This window comes from Cherax quadricarinatus, chromosome 98, assembly GCF_038502225.1.
Source record: "Cherax quadricarinatus isolate ZL_2023a chromosome 98, ASM3850222v1, whole genome shotgun sequence".
Taxonomy (NCBI): domain Eukaryota; kingdom Metazoa; phylum Arthropoda; class Malacostraca; order Decapoda; family Parastacidae; genus Cherax; species Cherax quadricarinatus.
The window spans coordinates 5832979-5847652 of record NC_091389.1 but is presented as its reverse complement, the minus strand read 5'-3'; the positions used below and the strand labels follow the sequence as shown (position 1 = coordinate 5847652).

At 43.6% G+C, this 14674-nt stretch overlaps 1 protein-coding gene across 1 annotated transcript in view; it reads right to left on the bottom strand.

Annotated features, from left to right (window-relative positions):
- Positions 1–14674, bottom strand: part of LOC128702553 (dynactin subunit 1-like) — a 236683-nt gene that overhangs the window by 18694 nt on the left and 203315 nt on the right. Inside the window, exons 23-24 of the mRNA XM_070105266.1 lie at positions 7954–8168; positions 4833–4943 (exon numbers count right to left, since the gene is read on the bottom strand). Coding sequence (XP_069961367.1) covers positions 4833–4943; positions 7954–8168 — 326 coding nt within the window. The remainder of the gene's footprint in view (positions 1–4832; positions 4944–7953; positions 8169–14674) is intronic.

The following is a 14674-nucleotide window of genomic DNA, read 5'->3' as shown; positions in this document are numbered from 1 at the left end:
ATTTCGTAAACCGGGGGTCCACTCCATATACAGTGGACCCCCGCATAACGATCACCTCCGAATGCGACCAATTATGTAAGTGTATTTATGCAAGTGCGTTTGTACGTGTATGTTTGGGGGTCTGAAATGGACTAATCTACTTCACAATATTCCTTATGGGAACAAATTCGGTCAGTACTGGCACCTGAACATACTTCTGGAGCGAAAAAAAATCGTTAACCGGGGGTCCACTGTATTCACCATATTCATCATTGAAGGATATGGTGTTGGTACATGATAGTTCATTAGAATAATAGATGGCAATACCTTCCACAATTTCTTCTGTCCTGTAGTTGTGTATTACTGTGTATCCTGGTAGTGTGTAGATGTCTATTGTGTTGTGCTCAAGTCAAGTGTCAGTAAGAAAAATACAGGATAAGGTTGTCTTTAATGAATCTAAGAGTTCCAGGAGGTCATTATAGTGTTTACTTAGGGATCTAATATTGCAATTCAAAATTATATTTCTGGCATTTTTCTTCTTCTCTTTTTTAGTAAATGTCTACAGGAGAAGGGGTTACTAGCCCATTGCTCCCGGCATTTTAGTCGCCTCATACGACACGCATGGCTTACGGAGGAAAGATTCTTTTCCGCTTCCCCATGGACAAGAATGAGTGAATGATGGTGAAAGTTTTTCTTTTTCGGGCCACCCTGCCTTGGTGGGAATCGGCCAGTGTGATAATAAAAAAATTAAATATTTCTGGCATTGTTGAGGACAGAACTGACTTCTGTTGTTGTGTAGTAAAGACAGTTGCTCTTAGTTAAATGTTGACCGGGATTTAGATTATATAGATTCAGTTCAGGGTCGATGTCAGCATTGAGCATTTAGGGTAAAATGATAAATATTTAAATGATTATGAAATGCAGAAGGGTGATAAAGGGTAATATTAACATGTGCAATAAGGGGATGATTGAACAATAATGATTTTTTGTAATAAAGTTGGTAGAATTACCGACAATATGAGTTGAACAATGACAATTGTGACGTTTCGCTTTTTATATGATAGCTCCTTTTTGTCACATTAGTTGCACACTGGCCGATTCCCACCAAGGCAGGGTGGCCTGAAAAAGAAAAACTTTCACCATCATTCACTCCATCACTGTCTTGCCAGAAGGGTGCTTTACTCTAAAGTTTTTAAACTGCAACATTAACACCCCTCCTTCAGAGTGCAGGCACTGTACTTCCCATCTCCAGGACTCAAGTCCGGCCTGCCGGTTTCCCTGAACCCCTTCATAAATGTTACTTTGCTCACACTCCAACAGCACGTCAAGTATTAAAAACCATTTGTCTCCATTCACTCCTATCAAACACGCTCACGCATGCCTGCTGGAAGTCCAAGCCCCTCGCACACAAAACCTCCTCTACCCCCTCCCTCCAACCTTTCCTAGGCCGACCCCTACCCCGCTTTCCTTCCACTACAGACTGATACACTCTTGAAGTCACTCTGTTTCGCTCCATTCTCTCTACATGTCCGAACCACCTCAACAACCCTTCCTCATCCCTCTGGACAACAGATTTGGTAATCCCGCACCTCCTCCTAACTTCCAAACTACGAATTCTCTGCATTATATTCACACCACACATTGCCCTCAGACATGACATCTCTACTGCCTCCAGCCTTCTCCTCGCTGCTGCAACATTCATCACCCATGCTTCACACCCATATAAGAGCGTTGGTAAAACGAGACTCTCAGACATTCCCCTCTTTGCCTCCAAGGACAAAGTTCTTTGTCTCCACAGACTCCTAAGTGCACAACTCACCCTTTTCCCCTCATCAATTCTATGATTCACCTCATCTTTCATAGACCCATCCGCTGACACGTCCACTCCCAAATATCTGAATACATTCACCTCCTCCATACTCTCTCCCTCCAATCTGATATCCAATCTTTCATCACCTAATCTTTTTGTTATCCTCATAACCTTACTCTTTCCTGTATTCACTTTTAATTTTCTTCTTTTGCACACCCTACCAAATTCATCCACCAATCTCTGCAACTTCTCTTCAGAATCTCCCAAGAGCACAGTGTCATCAGCAAAGAGCAGCTGTGACAACTCCCACTTTATGTGTGATTCTGTCTTTTAACTCCACGCCTCTTGCCAAGACCCTAGCATTTACTTCTCTTACAACCCCATCTATAAATATATTAAACAAACACGGTGACATCACACATCCTTGTCTAAGGCCTACTTTTACTGGGAAATAATTTCCCTTTTTCCTACATACTCTAACTTGAGCCTCGCTATCCTCATAAAAACTCTTCACTGCTTTCAGTAACCTACCTCCTACACCATACACCTGCAACATCTGCCACACTGCCCCCCTATCCACCCTGTCATATGCCTTTTCCAAATCCATAAATGCCACAAAGACCTCTTTAGCCTTATCTAAATACTGTTCACTTATATGTTTCACTGTAAACACCTGGTCTACACACCCCCTACCTACTTACACAAGTGGCAGGTCCCACTGTGATCCCGCCTCCTCCTGCTTCAATTCATCTCACCGCAGTATATAAGCCACCTCTCTGGCCCTATGCTGCACTTCCTACAAGAGTGATGGACTGAACACATCGATTCCAGGTTGAGTCACTGATTACCTCAAACTTCTACTCTCCTTACCCATTTCTACTTTGTATTGGACTGATGAAGCCACTGTGTGGCGAAACGTTTCTTCAATAAAGATTCCCATGTGTTGCATAAGTGTCTCAATTCTTCAACTTGTCGGTTTTCTAAACCATTCATCACATCTCTAACTCTCCACTTAATAACTCTCCTCTCCTATTTTTAACTGACAAATCCATTTGTTCTCGAGGCTTCCTTAACTTGTTAATCTCACTCCAAAACTTTTTCTTATTTTCAACAAAATTTGTTGATAACATCTCACCCACTCTCTCATTTGCTCTCTTTTTACATTGCTTCACCACTCTCTTAACCTCTCTCTTTTTCTCCATATACTCTTCCCTCCTTGCATCACTTCTTTGTAAAAACTTCTCATATGCTAACTTTTTCTCCCTTACTACTCTCTTTACATCATCATTCCACCAACTGCTCCTCTTCCCTCCCGCACCCACTTTCCTGTAACCACAAACTTCTGCTGAACACTCTAACACTACATTTTTAAACCTACCCCATACAATAATGATATAAGTGTATATTGTTCCAGTAGATTGTAGATACTAACATATAGTGATACAGTAGTAATGAAATATAATGAACGATTAAGACTAGATATATCAATAGCACCTAACTGTTATTGCACTAACTATTATAGACTGCACACACTAGACAGTAAAAAATAAAATTATATACTAACATAGGATGGTAAAAGATAGTTAAAAAGAAAAAATAATAAAATTGTATACCTATTTAGGTAAACAAGATGGTGATCTTGAGGTGTCTAATAAATAAGAGTATAAACGATTTGGTGGTGTTAGAACAACTTTGACAATTCACTGCTGTCAGATAAACAAAATAGAAATGAAAATTTGGTTTTAAAGAGAATAATTTAATAAAAAAAACTGGGGCTTCATAACACTACTCGTGGAAAGTGGGTATAAACTGCATTTTATTCTGATTCAGTTCGGCCAGCATCACTTAGGAATTTTTTCTTTTTTTTCATGTTCTGAAGAAATAAAATGTCTCCTTTCTGTTGATTCCTTTTTAACTGCAATTTTCCCATCCCTTGTAAAGCACTGTAGGATTTTTCGGTCATGTCGTAGCTTTCTTACTCTATAGAGGAGATTTTGTCTCGTTTTAGTCAGACACTCACTAACATACACATCACTTTGCATATTAATAGACGTTTTTAATAGATCATTCTTCATGAGCTTGAGTTGAACTTTAGTATCAGTGATTTCTTCCCAGATTGATAATCTATCACTTTACACTCCTTTATGTCATCACGAGGTATGTTGAGAAGAAAATGGTTTTGGATTATTTGTAAGGAGGTTTACCTGGAGAGAGTTCCGGGGGTCAACGCCCCCGAGGCCCGGCCTGTGACCAGGTTTGTTTACATGTTTCGTGGATTATAGTTGGTGGGAGAAGGTTGCTGTTTACTACAACTGAATCAGACTTCCATCGACGTCAGGGACCCTAAGCTCAATGATTTACATCTACGTCAGGGACCCTAAGCTCAATGATTTACATCTACATCAGGGACCCTAAGCTCAATGATTTACATCTACGTCAGGGACCCTAAGCTCAATGATTTACATCTACGTCATGGACCCTAAGCTCAACGATTTACATCTACGTCAGGGACCCTAAGCTCAATGATTTACATCTATGTCAGGGACCCTAAGCTCAATGATTTACATCTATGTCAGGGACCCTAAGCTCAATGATTTACATATATGTCAGGGACCCTAAGCTCAATGATTTACATCTACGTCAGGGACCCTAAGCTCAATGATTTACATCTATGTCAGGGACCCTAAGCTCAATGATTTACATCTATGTCAGGGAACCTAAGCTCAATGATTTACATCTACATCAGGGACCCTAAGCTCAATGATTTACATCTATGTCAGGGAACCTAAGCTCAATGATTTACATCTACATCAGGGACCCTAAGCTCAATGATTTACATCTATGTCAGGGACCCTAAGCTCAATGATTTACATCTATGTCAGGGACCCTAAGCTCAATGATTTACATCTATGTCAGGGACCCTAAGCTCAATGATTTACATCTACGTCAGGGACTCTAAGCTCAATGAAAGAGTTAAATTATCACAATGACCAAAATATCATTGCTATCACTGTGAAGTGTCTGATTGTAGTTGATGACGTACCTTCTGCAGCTTGGCTGCCCGCCGCCGCAGACGGTCAACCAGTGACATTGTTGCTGAATCTTCCTCCGCCAAACTTCGGTTCTCTTTGCCAAGTATGCCCAGCTTGTGAACCTGGAAATTGTGGTATGATTATTTTTCTGGTCGAGACATAGAGGCCTACCCACTACCAGAGAATTTCCATACAGGATTAGAGCAACACACATACACAAGCAAGCACCTGCACAAGCACACAAGTGGAAAGTTGAATGGTGAGGCCAGGAGCTAGGACTCAACACTTTTAACCACATGTATGTAGGTGAGTATGTACACACAACACACACACACACACACTGCACAACACACACACACACACACACACACACACACACACATGCACACACACACACAATACATAACACAGGCACAATACACAACACACACACACAATACACAACACACATGACACACACAATACACAACACACATGACACACACACACTTTTTTTTTTTTTTTTTTTTTTTCAACAAGTCGGCCGTCTCCCACCGAGGCAGGGTGACCCAAAAAAGAAAGAAAATCCCCAAAAAGAAAATACTTTCATCATCATTCAACACTTTCACCACACTCGCACATTATCACTGTTTTTGCAGAGGTGCTCAGAATACAACAGTCTAGAAGCATAAACATATAAAGATACACAACATATCCCTCCAAACTGCCAATATCCCAAACCCCTCCTTTAAAGTGCAGGCATTGTACTTCCCATTTCCAGGACTCAAGTCCGACTATATGAAAATAACCGGTTTCCCTGAATCCCTTCACTAAATATTACCCTGCTCACACTCCAACAGATCGTCAGGTCCCAAGTACCATTCGTCTCCATTCACTCCTATCTAACACGCTCACGCACGCTTGCTGGAAGTCCAAGCCCCTTACCCACAAAACCTCCTTTACCCCCTCTCTCCAACCCTTTCGAGGACGACCCCTACCCCGCCTTCCTTCCCCTATAGATTTATATGCTTTCCATGTCATTCTACTGTGATCCATTCTCTCTAAATGACCAAACCACCTCAACAACCCCTCTTCTGCCCTCTGACTAATACTTTTATTAACTCCACACCTTCTCCTAATTTCCACACTCCGAATTTTCTGCATAATATTTACACCACACATTGCCCTTAAACAGGACATCTCCGCTGCCTCCAACCGTCTCCTCGCTGCTGCATTTACCACCCAAGCTTCACACCCATATAAGAGTGTTGGTACTACTATACTTTCATACATTCCCTTCTTTGCCTCCATAGATAACGTTTTTTGACTCCACATATACCTCAACGCACCACTCACCTTTTTTCCCTCATCAATTCTATGATTAACCTCATCCTTCATAAATCCATCCGCCGACACGTCAACTCCCAAGTATCTGAAAACATTCACTTCTTCCATACTCCTCCTCCCCAATTTGATATCCAATTTTTCTTTATCTAAATCATTTGACACCCTCATCACCTTACTCTTTTCTATGTTCACTTTCAACTTTCTACCTTTACACACATTCCCAAACTCATCCACTAACCTTTGCAATTTTTCTTTAGAATCTCCCATAAGCACAGTATCATCAGCAAAAAGTAACTGTGTCAATTCCCATTTTGAATTTGATTCCCCATAATTTAATCCCACCCCTCTCCCAAACACCCTAGCATTTACTTCCTTTACAACCCCATCTATAAATATATTAAACAACCATGGTGACATTACACATCCCTGTCTAAGACCTACTTTTACCGGGAAGTAGTCTCCCTCTCTTCTACACACCCTAACCTGAGCCTCACTATCCTCATAAAAACTCTTTACAGCATTTAATAACTTACCACCTATTCCATATACTTGCAACATCTGCCACATTGCTCCTCTATCCACTCTATCATATGCCTTTTCTAAATCCATAAATGCAATAAAAACTTCCCTATCTTTATCTAAATACTGTTCACATATATGCTTCAATGTAAACACCTGATCTACACATCCCCTACCCACTCTAAAACCTCCTTGCTCATCCGCAATCCTACATTCTGTCTTACCTCTAATTCTTTCAATTATAACCCTACCGTACACTTTTCCTGGTATACTCAGTAAGCTTATTCCTCTATAATTTTTAGTCTCTTTTGTCCCCTTTCAAATACACACACACACAGACACAATACACAACACACACACAATACACAACACACACACACACAAATACACACACAGACAATACACAACAAACACACACAGACACAATACACAATACACAACACACACACACACACACACACACAATACACGACACACACATAATACATGACACACACACACACACACACACACACACACACACACACACAATGCACAACACACACATACAATACACGACACACAATACACAAAACACACACACACACACACACACACACACACACACACACACACACACACACACAGACACACACACATGCACACACACACACACGCGCACACACACACACATGCACACACACAAGCACACACACATGCACACACACACATGCACACACACACACAATACACACACACAACACACACAACACCACACACACACACACACACCACACACACACCACACACACACACACACACACACACACACACACACAACACACACAATACACAACACACAAAATACACACACACACACACACACACACACACACACACACAATACACAAAACACACACAATACACAAACCACACACAAAACACAAAATTACACACACACAAAGATGCACACACACACAACACAAACCACACAACACAAACCACACAATACTCAACACACACAATAGACAAGAATACACACATTCACAAATACAAAACACTTAACCAAAATACCTAAACAAGACTAAGTCATTCCAGAATGATGTAGAAAATTTTGAAAAGTGAAAAATGAATGATGGAATTAATTTCTCAATACACACACACAGAGTGGCAGGGAGAATAGGAGGAGAGGGTGAGGGAAGGAAGGATAGTCCTGGAAATGGTAGGTGGGAGAGGGGAAGGTACAAGTGGCTTAAAGTCTTAGTGGTTTGAGCACCAAGCAGGCTGGTAAGCGCTGACTGGACTGACCGTCAGGGGTTTAAGAGCAGACATCTGGCGTTGCAGTTCCCTGCCAGTGTCGTAGTGCTTGGCAGCGAGGGTGTGGTTGAGCGCTGCCTTCAAGTTGGCGATTTGGTGCAGCAATAGTGGTGAATCTCTCACCATGCCGCCGCCTCCACCACCAGCTGCCGGCGTCGACCCACCACCACCCGATGGCGTCGTGGGAGATGAAGGTGACACACCGCCTGCAATGTTGCAAAGCAACATTGATTTTACAGACAAAAGATGTACACATGCACTTCCTTCTTAACCTATTTTATGTGGTTCAATTTCTTGCAAAACCTCAATGAAAATTTAACAACGCAGACGTTGACATGGATATGTAAATAATGAACAAAGGAAATGTGATTTTTTTTTTTTGTGCCAGGAATTTCTAGTTCGTTTATTTGGAGCCCTTTTTTTAAATTGGCAATTTTTTAATTTTGTGGGAAATATGCCAAATTGCCAACTTCTGATCATTTTATTGGGCAGTTGATATAGATAGATGGGCAGTTTCTTGTACCCAATTGACAGAAAGGAAGGAATATTAGCGCAATACATGTAAGTGTGGTTGACTGGAACAATAGAATTAATCTAAAATAAGACTCAAATTGGGCAAAATTGCTGATGCATCAATATCACCGTGACCGCTAATTTTGCCAGAGCGTAATTCCAAAAATTTTCCATCAAATTTCGTACTTGTGAAAATTTTCGTACCTTCAAAATTCTTAGACCCCGAGAGCAATCCTCATATCTGGGATTTGGACCCAGAAAAGGTTAATAATTCCACGATCCAGTGGTTGTATTTAGAGGTAAAATATAACTTTTACATGTGGGTGTACACAGGGAAAGATCTACTGTTAAACTAATGAAGCTTAACCTTCAGGGCCCCTAATCCCGAGGCCCTGATGCGACTTTTGTCTACACTGCTTAAAAATTTTGGGTCTACTACAGTAGGGCCTCACTTATACGGCAGGTTAGGTTCCAGGCTACTGCCGAAAAGCAGACATTGCCGAAAAGCAGACATTGCCAGAAAGCAGACATCGCCGGAAAGCAGAACGCCATTTTTTCCACTTACAAATGCATATAAATGCCAGGTAACAAGTTTACACTAACATATATCATGTTACCAATAGAACTAGGCATTAAAAACAATAAAAAGTAAAATCCACACACAGTACACCTATTACTTACTTTAAAATATTTGTAGTCTTAATGTAGGGTGAGAGGTGAGTATAATTTGTGGGAAGTCAGGTTTGGGAGGTATGGTAGCCAGCCAGGGCAGCCAACCCCACCCACGTGGCCCGGTGGTCTGGTGGCTAAAACTCCCGCTTCACACACGGAGGGCCCGGGTTCGATTCCCGGTGGGTGGAAATTCCGACACGTTTCCTTACACCTATTGTCCTGTTCACCTAGCAGCAAATAGGTACCTGGGTGTTAGTGGACTGGTGTGGGTGGCATCCTGGGTGTTAGTGGACTGGTGTGGGTGGCATCCTGGGTGTTAGTCAACTGGTGTGGGTGGCATCCTGGGGGACAAGATTAAGGACCACAATGGAAATAAGTTAGACAGTCCTCGATGACGCACTGACTTTCTTGGGTTATCCTGGGTGGCTAACCCTCCGGGGTTAAAAATCCGAACGAAATCTTATCTTATCTTATCTTAACATGCTACATTTAATTAAAGCTCCCCAGAGGGATAAAATACATATACAGTACATTCATTAAGTTTTTTTTTTTCAACAAACTGGCCGTATCCCACCAAGGGAGGGTGACCCAAAAAGAAAAACGAAAGTTTCTCTTTTTAAATTTAGTAATTTATACAGGGGAAGGGGTTACTAGCCCCTTGCTCCTGGCATTTTAGTCGCCTCTTACAACACGCATGGCTTACGGAGGAAGAATTCTGTTCCACTTCCCCATGGAGATCATTCATTACCTTAAAATATTTGTAGTTTTAATGAAGGGTGAGAGGTGAGTTTTATATGAAGGAAGTCAGGTATGGGAAATATGGAATCCAGTCAGGGAAGCACTCCCCACCCCACCCACACACTGTAAATAAACCAGGTGAACACGTCTCGTTTTCGTCACTTTCCATTGTGTACAAGTTGTCTCCACACTGATACAGTAGAATAAATAAAGAGAATCACTCCTATTCTCATGTAACATCATTTTTAGAAGAAATAACACCCTGAGAGAAGGCATACTAAAGGAATAATTTTCTAGTTACCCCCAGTAATACATATTATAGTGTACACATTGTCTCTTATGTTGGACTACAAGTTGCCTGGCTGCAACAAGTCCTACATGTTGCCTGGCTGCAACAAGTCCTACATGTTGCCAGGCTACCACAAGTTACCTGGCTACCACAAGTTGCCTGGCTACCACAAGTTGCCTGGCTACCACAAGTTGCCTGGCTACCACAAGTCCTACAAGTTGCCTGGCTACCACAAGTTGCCTGGCTACAAGTTGCCTGGCTACCACAAGTTACCTGGCTACCACAAGTTACCTGGCTACCACAAGTTACCTGGCTACCACAAGTTACCTGGCTACCACAAGTTACCTGGCTACCACAAGTTGCCTGGCTACCACAAGTTACCTGGCTACCACAAGTTACCTGGCTACCACAAGTCCTACAAGTTGCCTGGCTACCACAAGTTGCCTGGCTACAAGTTGCCTGGCTACCACAAGTCCTACAAGTTGCCTGGCTACCACAAGTTGCCTGGCTACAAGTTGCCTGGCTACAAGTCCTACAAGATGCCTGGCTGCAACAAGTCCTACATGTTGCCAGGCTACCACAAGTTACCTGGCTACCACAAGTTGCCTGGCTACAAGTTGCCTGGCTACCACAAGTTGCCTGGCTACAAGTTGCCTGGCTGCAACAAGTTGCCTGGCTACAAGTCCTACAAGTTGCCTGGCTGCAACAAGTTGCCTGGCTACAAGTCCTACAAGTTGCCTGGCTGCAACAAGTTGCCTGGCTACAAGTCCTACAAGTTGCCTGGCTACAACAAATCCTACATGTTGCCAGGCTACCACAAGTTACCTGGCTACCACAAGTTGCCTGGCTACAAGTCCTACAAGTTGCCTGGCTGCAACAAGTTGCCTGGCTACCACAAGTTGCCTGGCTACAAGTTGCCTGGCTACCACAAGTTGCCTGGCTACCACAAGTCCTACAAGTTGCCTGGCTACCACAAGTTGCCTGGCTACAAGTTGCTTGGCTACCACAAGTCCTACAAGTTACCTGGCTACCACAAGTTGCCTGGCTACAAGTTGCCTGGCTACCACAAGTCCTACAAGTTACCTGGCTACCACAAGTCCTACAAGTTACCTGGCTACCACAAGTCCTACAAGTTACCTGGCTACCACAAGTCCTACAAGTTGCCTGGCTACCACAAGCCCTACAAGTTGCCTGGCTACCACAAGTCCTACAAGTCACCTGGCTACCACAAGTCCTACAAGTTGCCTGAGTTGCCTGGCTACCACAAGTCCTACAAGTTGCCTGGCTACCACAAGTCCTACAAGTTACCTGGCCACCACAAGTCCTACAAGTTGCCTGGCTACCACAAGTCCTACAAGTTGCCAGGCTACCACAAGTCCTACAAGTTACCTGGCTACCACAAGTCCTACAAGTTACCTGGCTACCACAAGTCCTACAAGTTGCCTGGCTACCACAAGTCCTACAAGTTACCTGGCTTCCACAAGTCCTACAAGTTACCTGGCTACCACAAGTCCTACAAGTTACCTGTCTACCACAAGTCCTACAAGTTGCCTGGCTACCACAAGTCCTACAAGTTACCTGGCTACCACAAGTCCTACAAGTTACCTGGCTACCACAAGTCCTACAAGTTACCTGGCTACCACAAGTCCTACAAGTTACCTGGCTACCACAAGTCCTACAACTTACCTGGCTACCACAAGTCCTACAAGTTACCTGGCTACCACAAGTCCTACAAGTTACCTGGCTACCACAAGTCCTACAAGTTACCTGGCTACCACAAGTCCTACAAGTTACCTGGCTACCACAAGTCCTACAAGTTGCCTGGCTACCACAAGTCCTACAAGTTACCTGGCTACCACAAGTCCTACAAGTTACCTGGCTACCACAAGTCCTACAAGTTACCTGGCTACCACAAGTCCTACAAGTTACCTGTCTACCACAAGTCCTACAAGTTACCTGGCTACCACAAGTCCTACAAGTTACCTGGCTACCACAAGTCCTACAAGTTACCTGTCTACCACAAGTCCTACAAGTTGCCTGGCTACCACAAGTCCTACAAGTTACCTGGCTACCACAAGTCCTACAAGTTACCTGGCTACCACAAGTCCTACAAGTTACCTGGCTACCACAAGTCCTACAAGTTACCTGGCTACCACAAGTCCTACAAGTTACCTGGCTACCACAAGTCCTACAAGTTACCTGGCTACCACAAGTCCTACAAGTTACCTGGCTACCACAAGTCCTACAAGTTGCCTGGCTACCACAAGTCCTACAAGTTGCCTGGCTACCACAAGTCCTACAAGTTACCTGGCTACCACAAGTCCTACAAGTTGCCTGGCTACCACAAGTCCTACAAGTTACCTGGCTACCACAAGTCCTACAAGTTACCTGGCTACCACAAGTCCTACAAGTTACCTGGCTACCACAAGTCCTACAAGTTGCCTGGCTACCACAATTCCTACAAGTTACCTGGCTACCACAAGAACTGCAAGTTACCTGGCTACCACAAATCCTACAAGTTGCCTGGCTACCACAAGTCCTACAAGTCGCCTGGCTACCACAAGAGCTACAAGTTACCTGGCTACCGCAAGAGCTACAAGTTACCTGGCTACCACAAGTCCTACAAGTTGCCTGGCTACCACAATTCCTACAAGTTACCTGGCTACCACAAGTCCTACAAGTTACCTGGCTACCACAAGTCCTACAAGTTGCCTGGCTACCACAAGTCCTACAAGTTACCTGGCTACCACAAGTCCTACAAGTTACCTGGCTACCACAAGTCCTACAAGTTACCTGGCTACCACAAGTCCTACAAGTTACCTGGCTACCACAAGTCCTACAAGTTACCTGGCTACCACAAGTCCTACAAGTTACCTGGCTACCACAAGTCCTACAAGTTACCTGGCTACCACAAGTCCTACAAGTTGCCTGGCTACCACAAGTCCTACAAGTTACCTGGCTACCACAAGTCCTACAAGTTACCTGGCTACCACAAGTCCTACAAGTTACCTGGCTACCACAAGTCCTACAAGTTACCTGGCTACCACAAGTCCTACAAGTTGCCTGGCTACCACAAGTCCTACAAGTTACCTGGCTACCACAAGTCCTACAAGTTACCTGGCTACCACAAGTCCTACAAGTTACCTGGCTACCACAAGTCCTACAAGTTACCTGGCTACCACAAGTCCTACAAGTTACCTGGCTACCACAAGTCCTACAAGTTACCTGGCTACCACAAGTCCTACAAGTTACCTGGCTACCACAAGTCCTACAAGTTGCCTGGCTACCACAAGTCCTACAAGTTACCTGGCTACCACAAGTCCTACAAGTTACCTGGCTACCACAAGTCCTACAAGTTACCTGGCTACCACAAGTCCTACAAGTTACCTGGCTACCACAAGTCCTACAAGTTACCTGGCTACCACAAGTCCTACAAGTTACCTGGCTACCACAAGTCCTACAAGTTACCTGGCTACCACAAGTCCTACAAGTTGCATGTCTACCACAAGTCCTACAAGTTGCCTGGCTACCACAGTTCCTACAAGTTGCCTGGCTACAACAAGTCCTACAAGTCGCCTGGCTACCACAAGTCCTACAAGTTACCTGGCTACCACAAGAGCTACAAGTTGCCTGTCTACCACAAGTCCTACAAGTTGCCTGGCTACCACAAGTCCTACAAGTTGCCTGGCTACCACAAGTTCTACAAGTTGCCTGGCTACCACAAGTCCTACAAGTTGCCTGGCTACCACAAGTCCTACAAGTTACCTGGCTACCACAAGTCCTACAAGTTGCCTGGCTACCACAAGTCCTATACAAGTTGCCTGACTACCACAAGTCCTACAAGTTACCTGGCTACCACAAGTCCTACAAGTTACCTGGCTACCACAAGTCCTACAAGTTACCTGGCTACCACAAGTCCTACAAGTTACCTGTCTACCACAAGTCCTACAAGTTGCCTGGCTACCACAAGTCCTACAAGTTACCTGGCTACCACAAGTCCTACAAGTTACCTGGCTACCACAAGTCCTACAAGTTACCTGTCTACCACAAGTCCTACAAGTTGCCTGGCTACCACAAGTCCTACAAGTTGCCTGGCTACCACAAGAAATGGAGTAATGAAAATGTCTATATTGACTGCAAATAAGACATTTAACGTGCTCAAGAGTGATTATTATTCGTGTTACGTAATGTTTTCTCTCCGCCCGGCAATCACACCTCCGCAGCATATAAACAAAATGTTTATTGCTATGTGATGTGTTTCTTATATAATTTTGAAGAAAATATCATAGATGGATTAATGAAAGTGTCTATATCGACGTAAAATTAGACATTAATGTGCCCAGGAGTGAAAATTATTACATAATAGATGCGCTCATGGAGAATGTAAACAAACCGGGTGGCGTGCCCCGTATTAGAAAGACCGCTTGCTGTGTAGAAAATTTTGGTCATAATTTGCGATCGCCATATTAGTGGAACGCCGTAAGGCGAAACGCCGAAAAG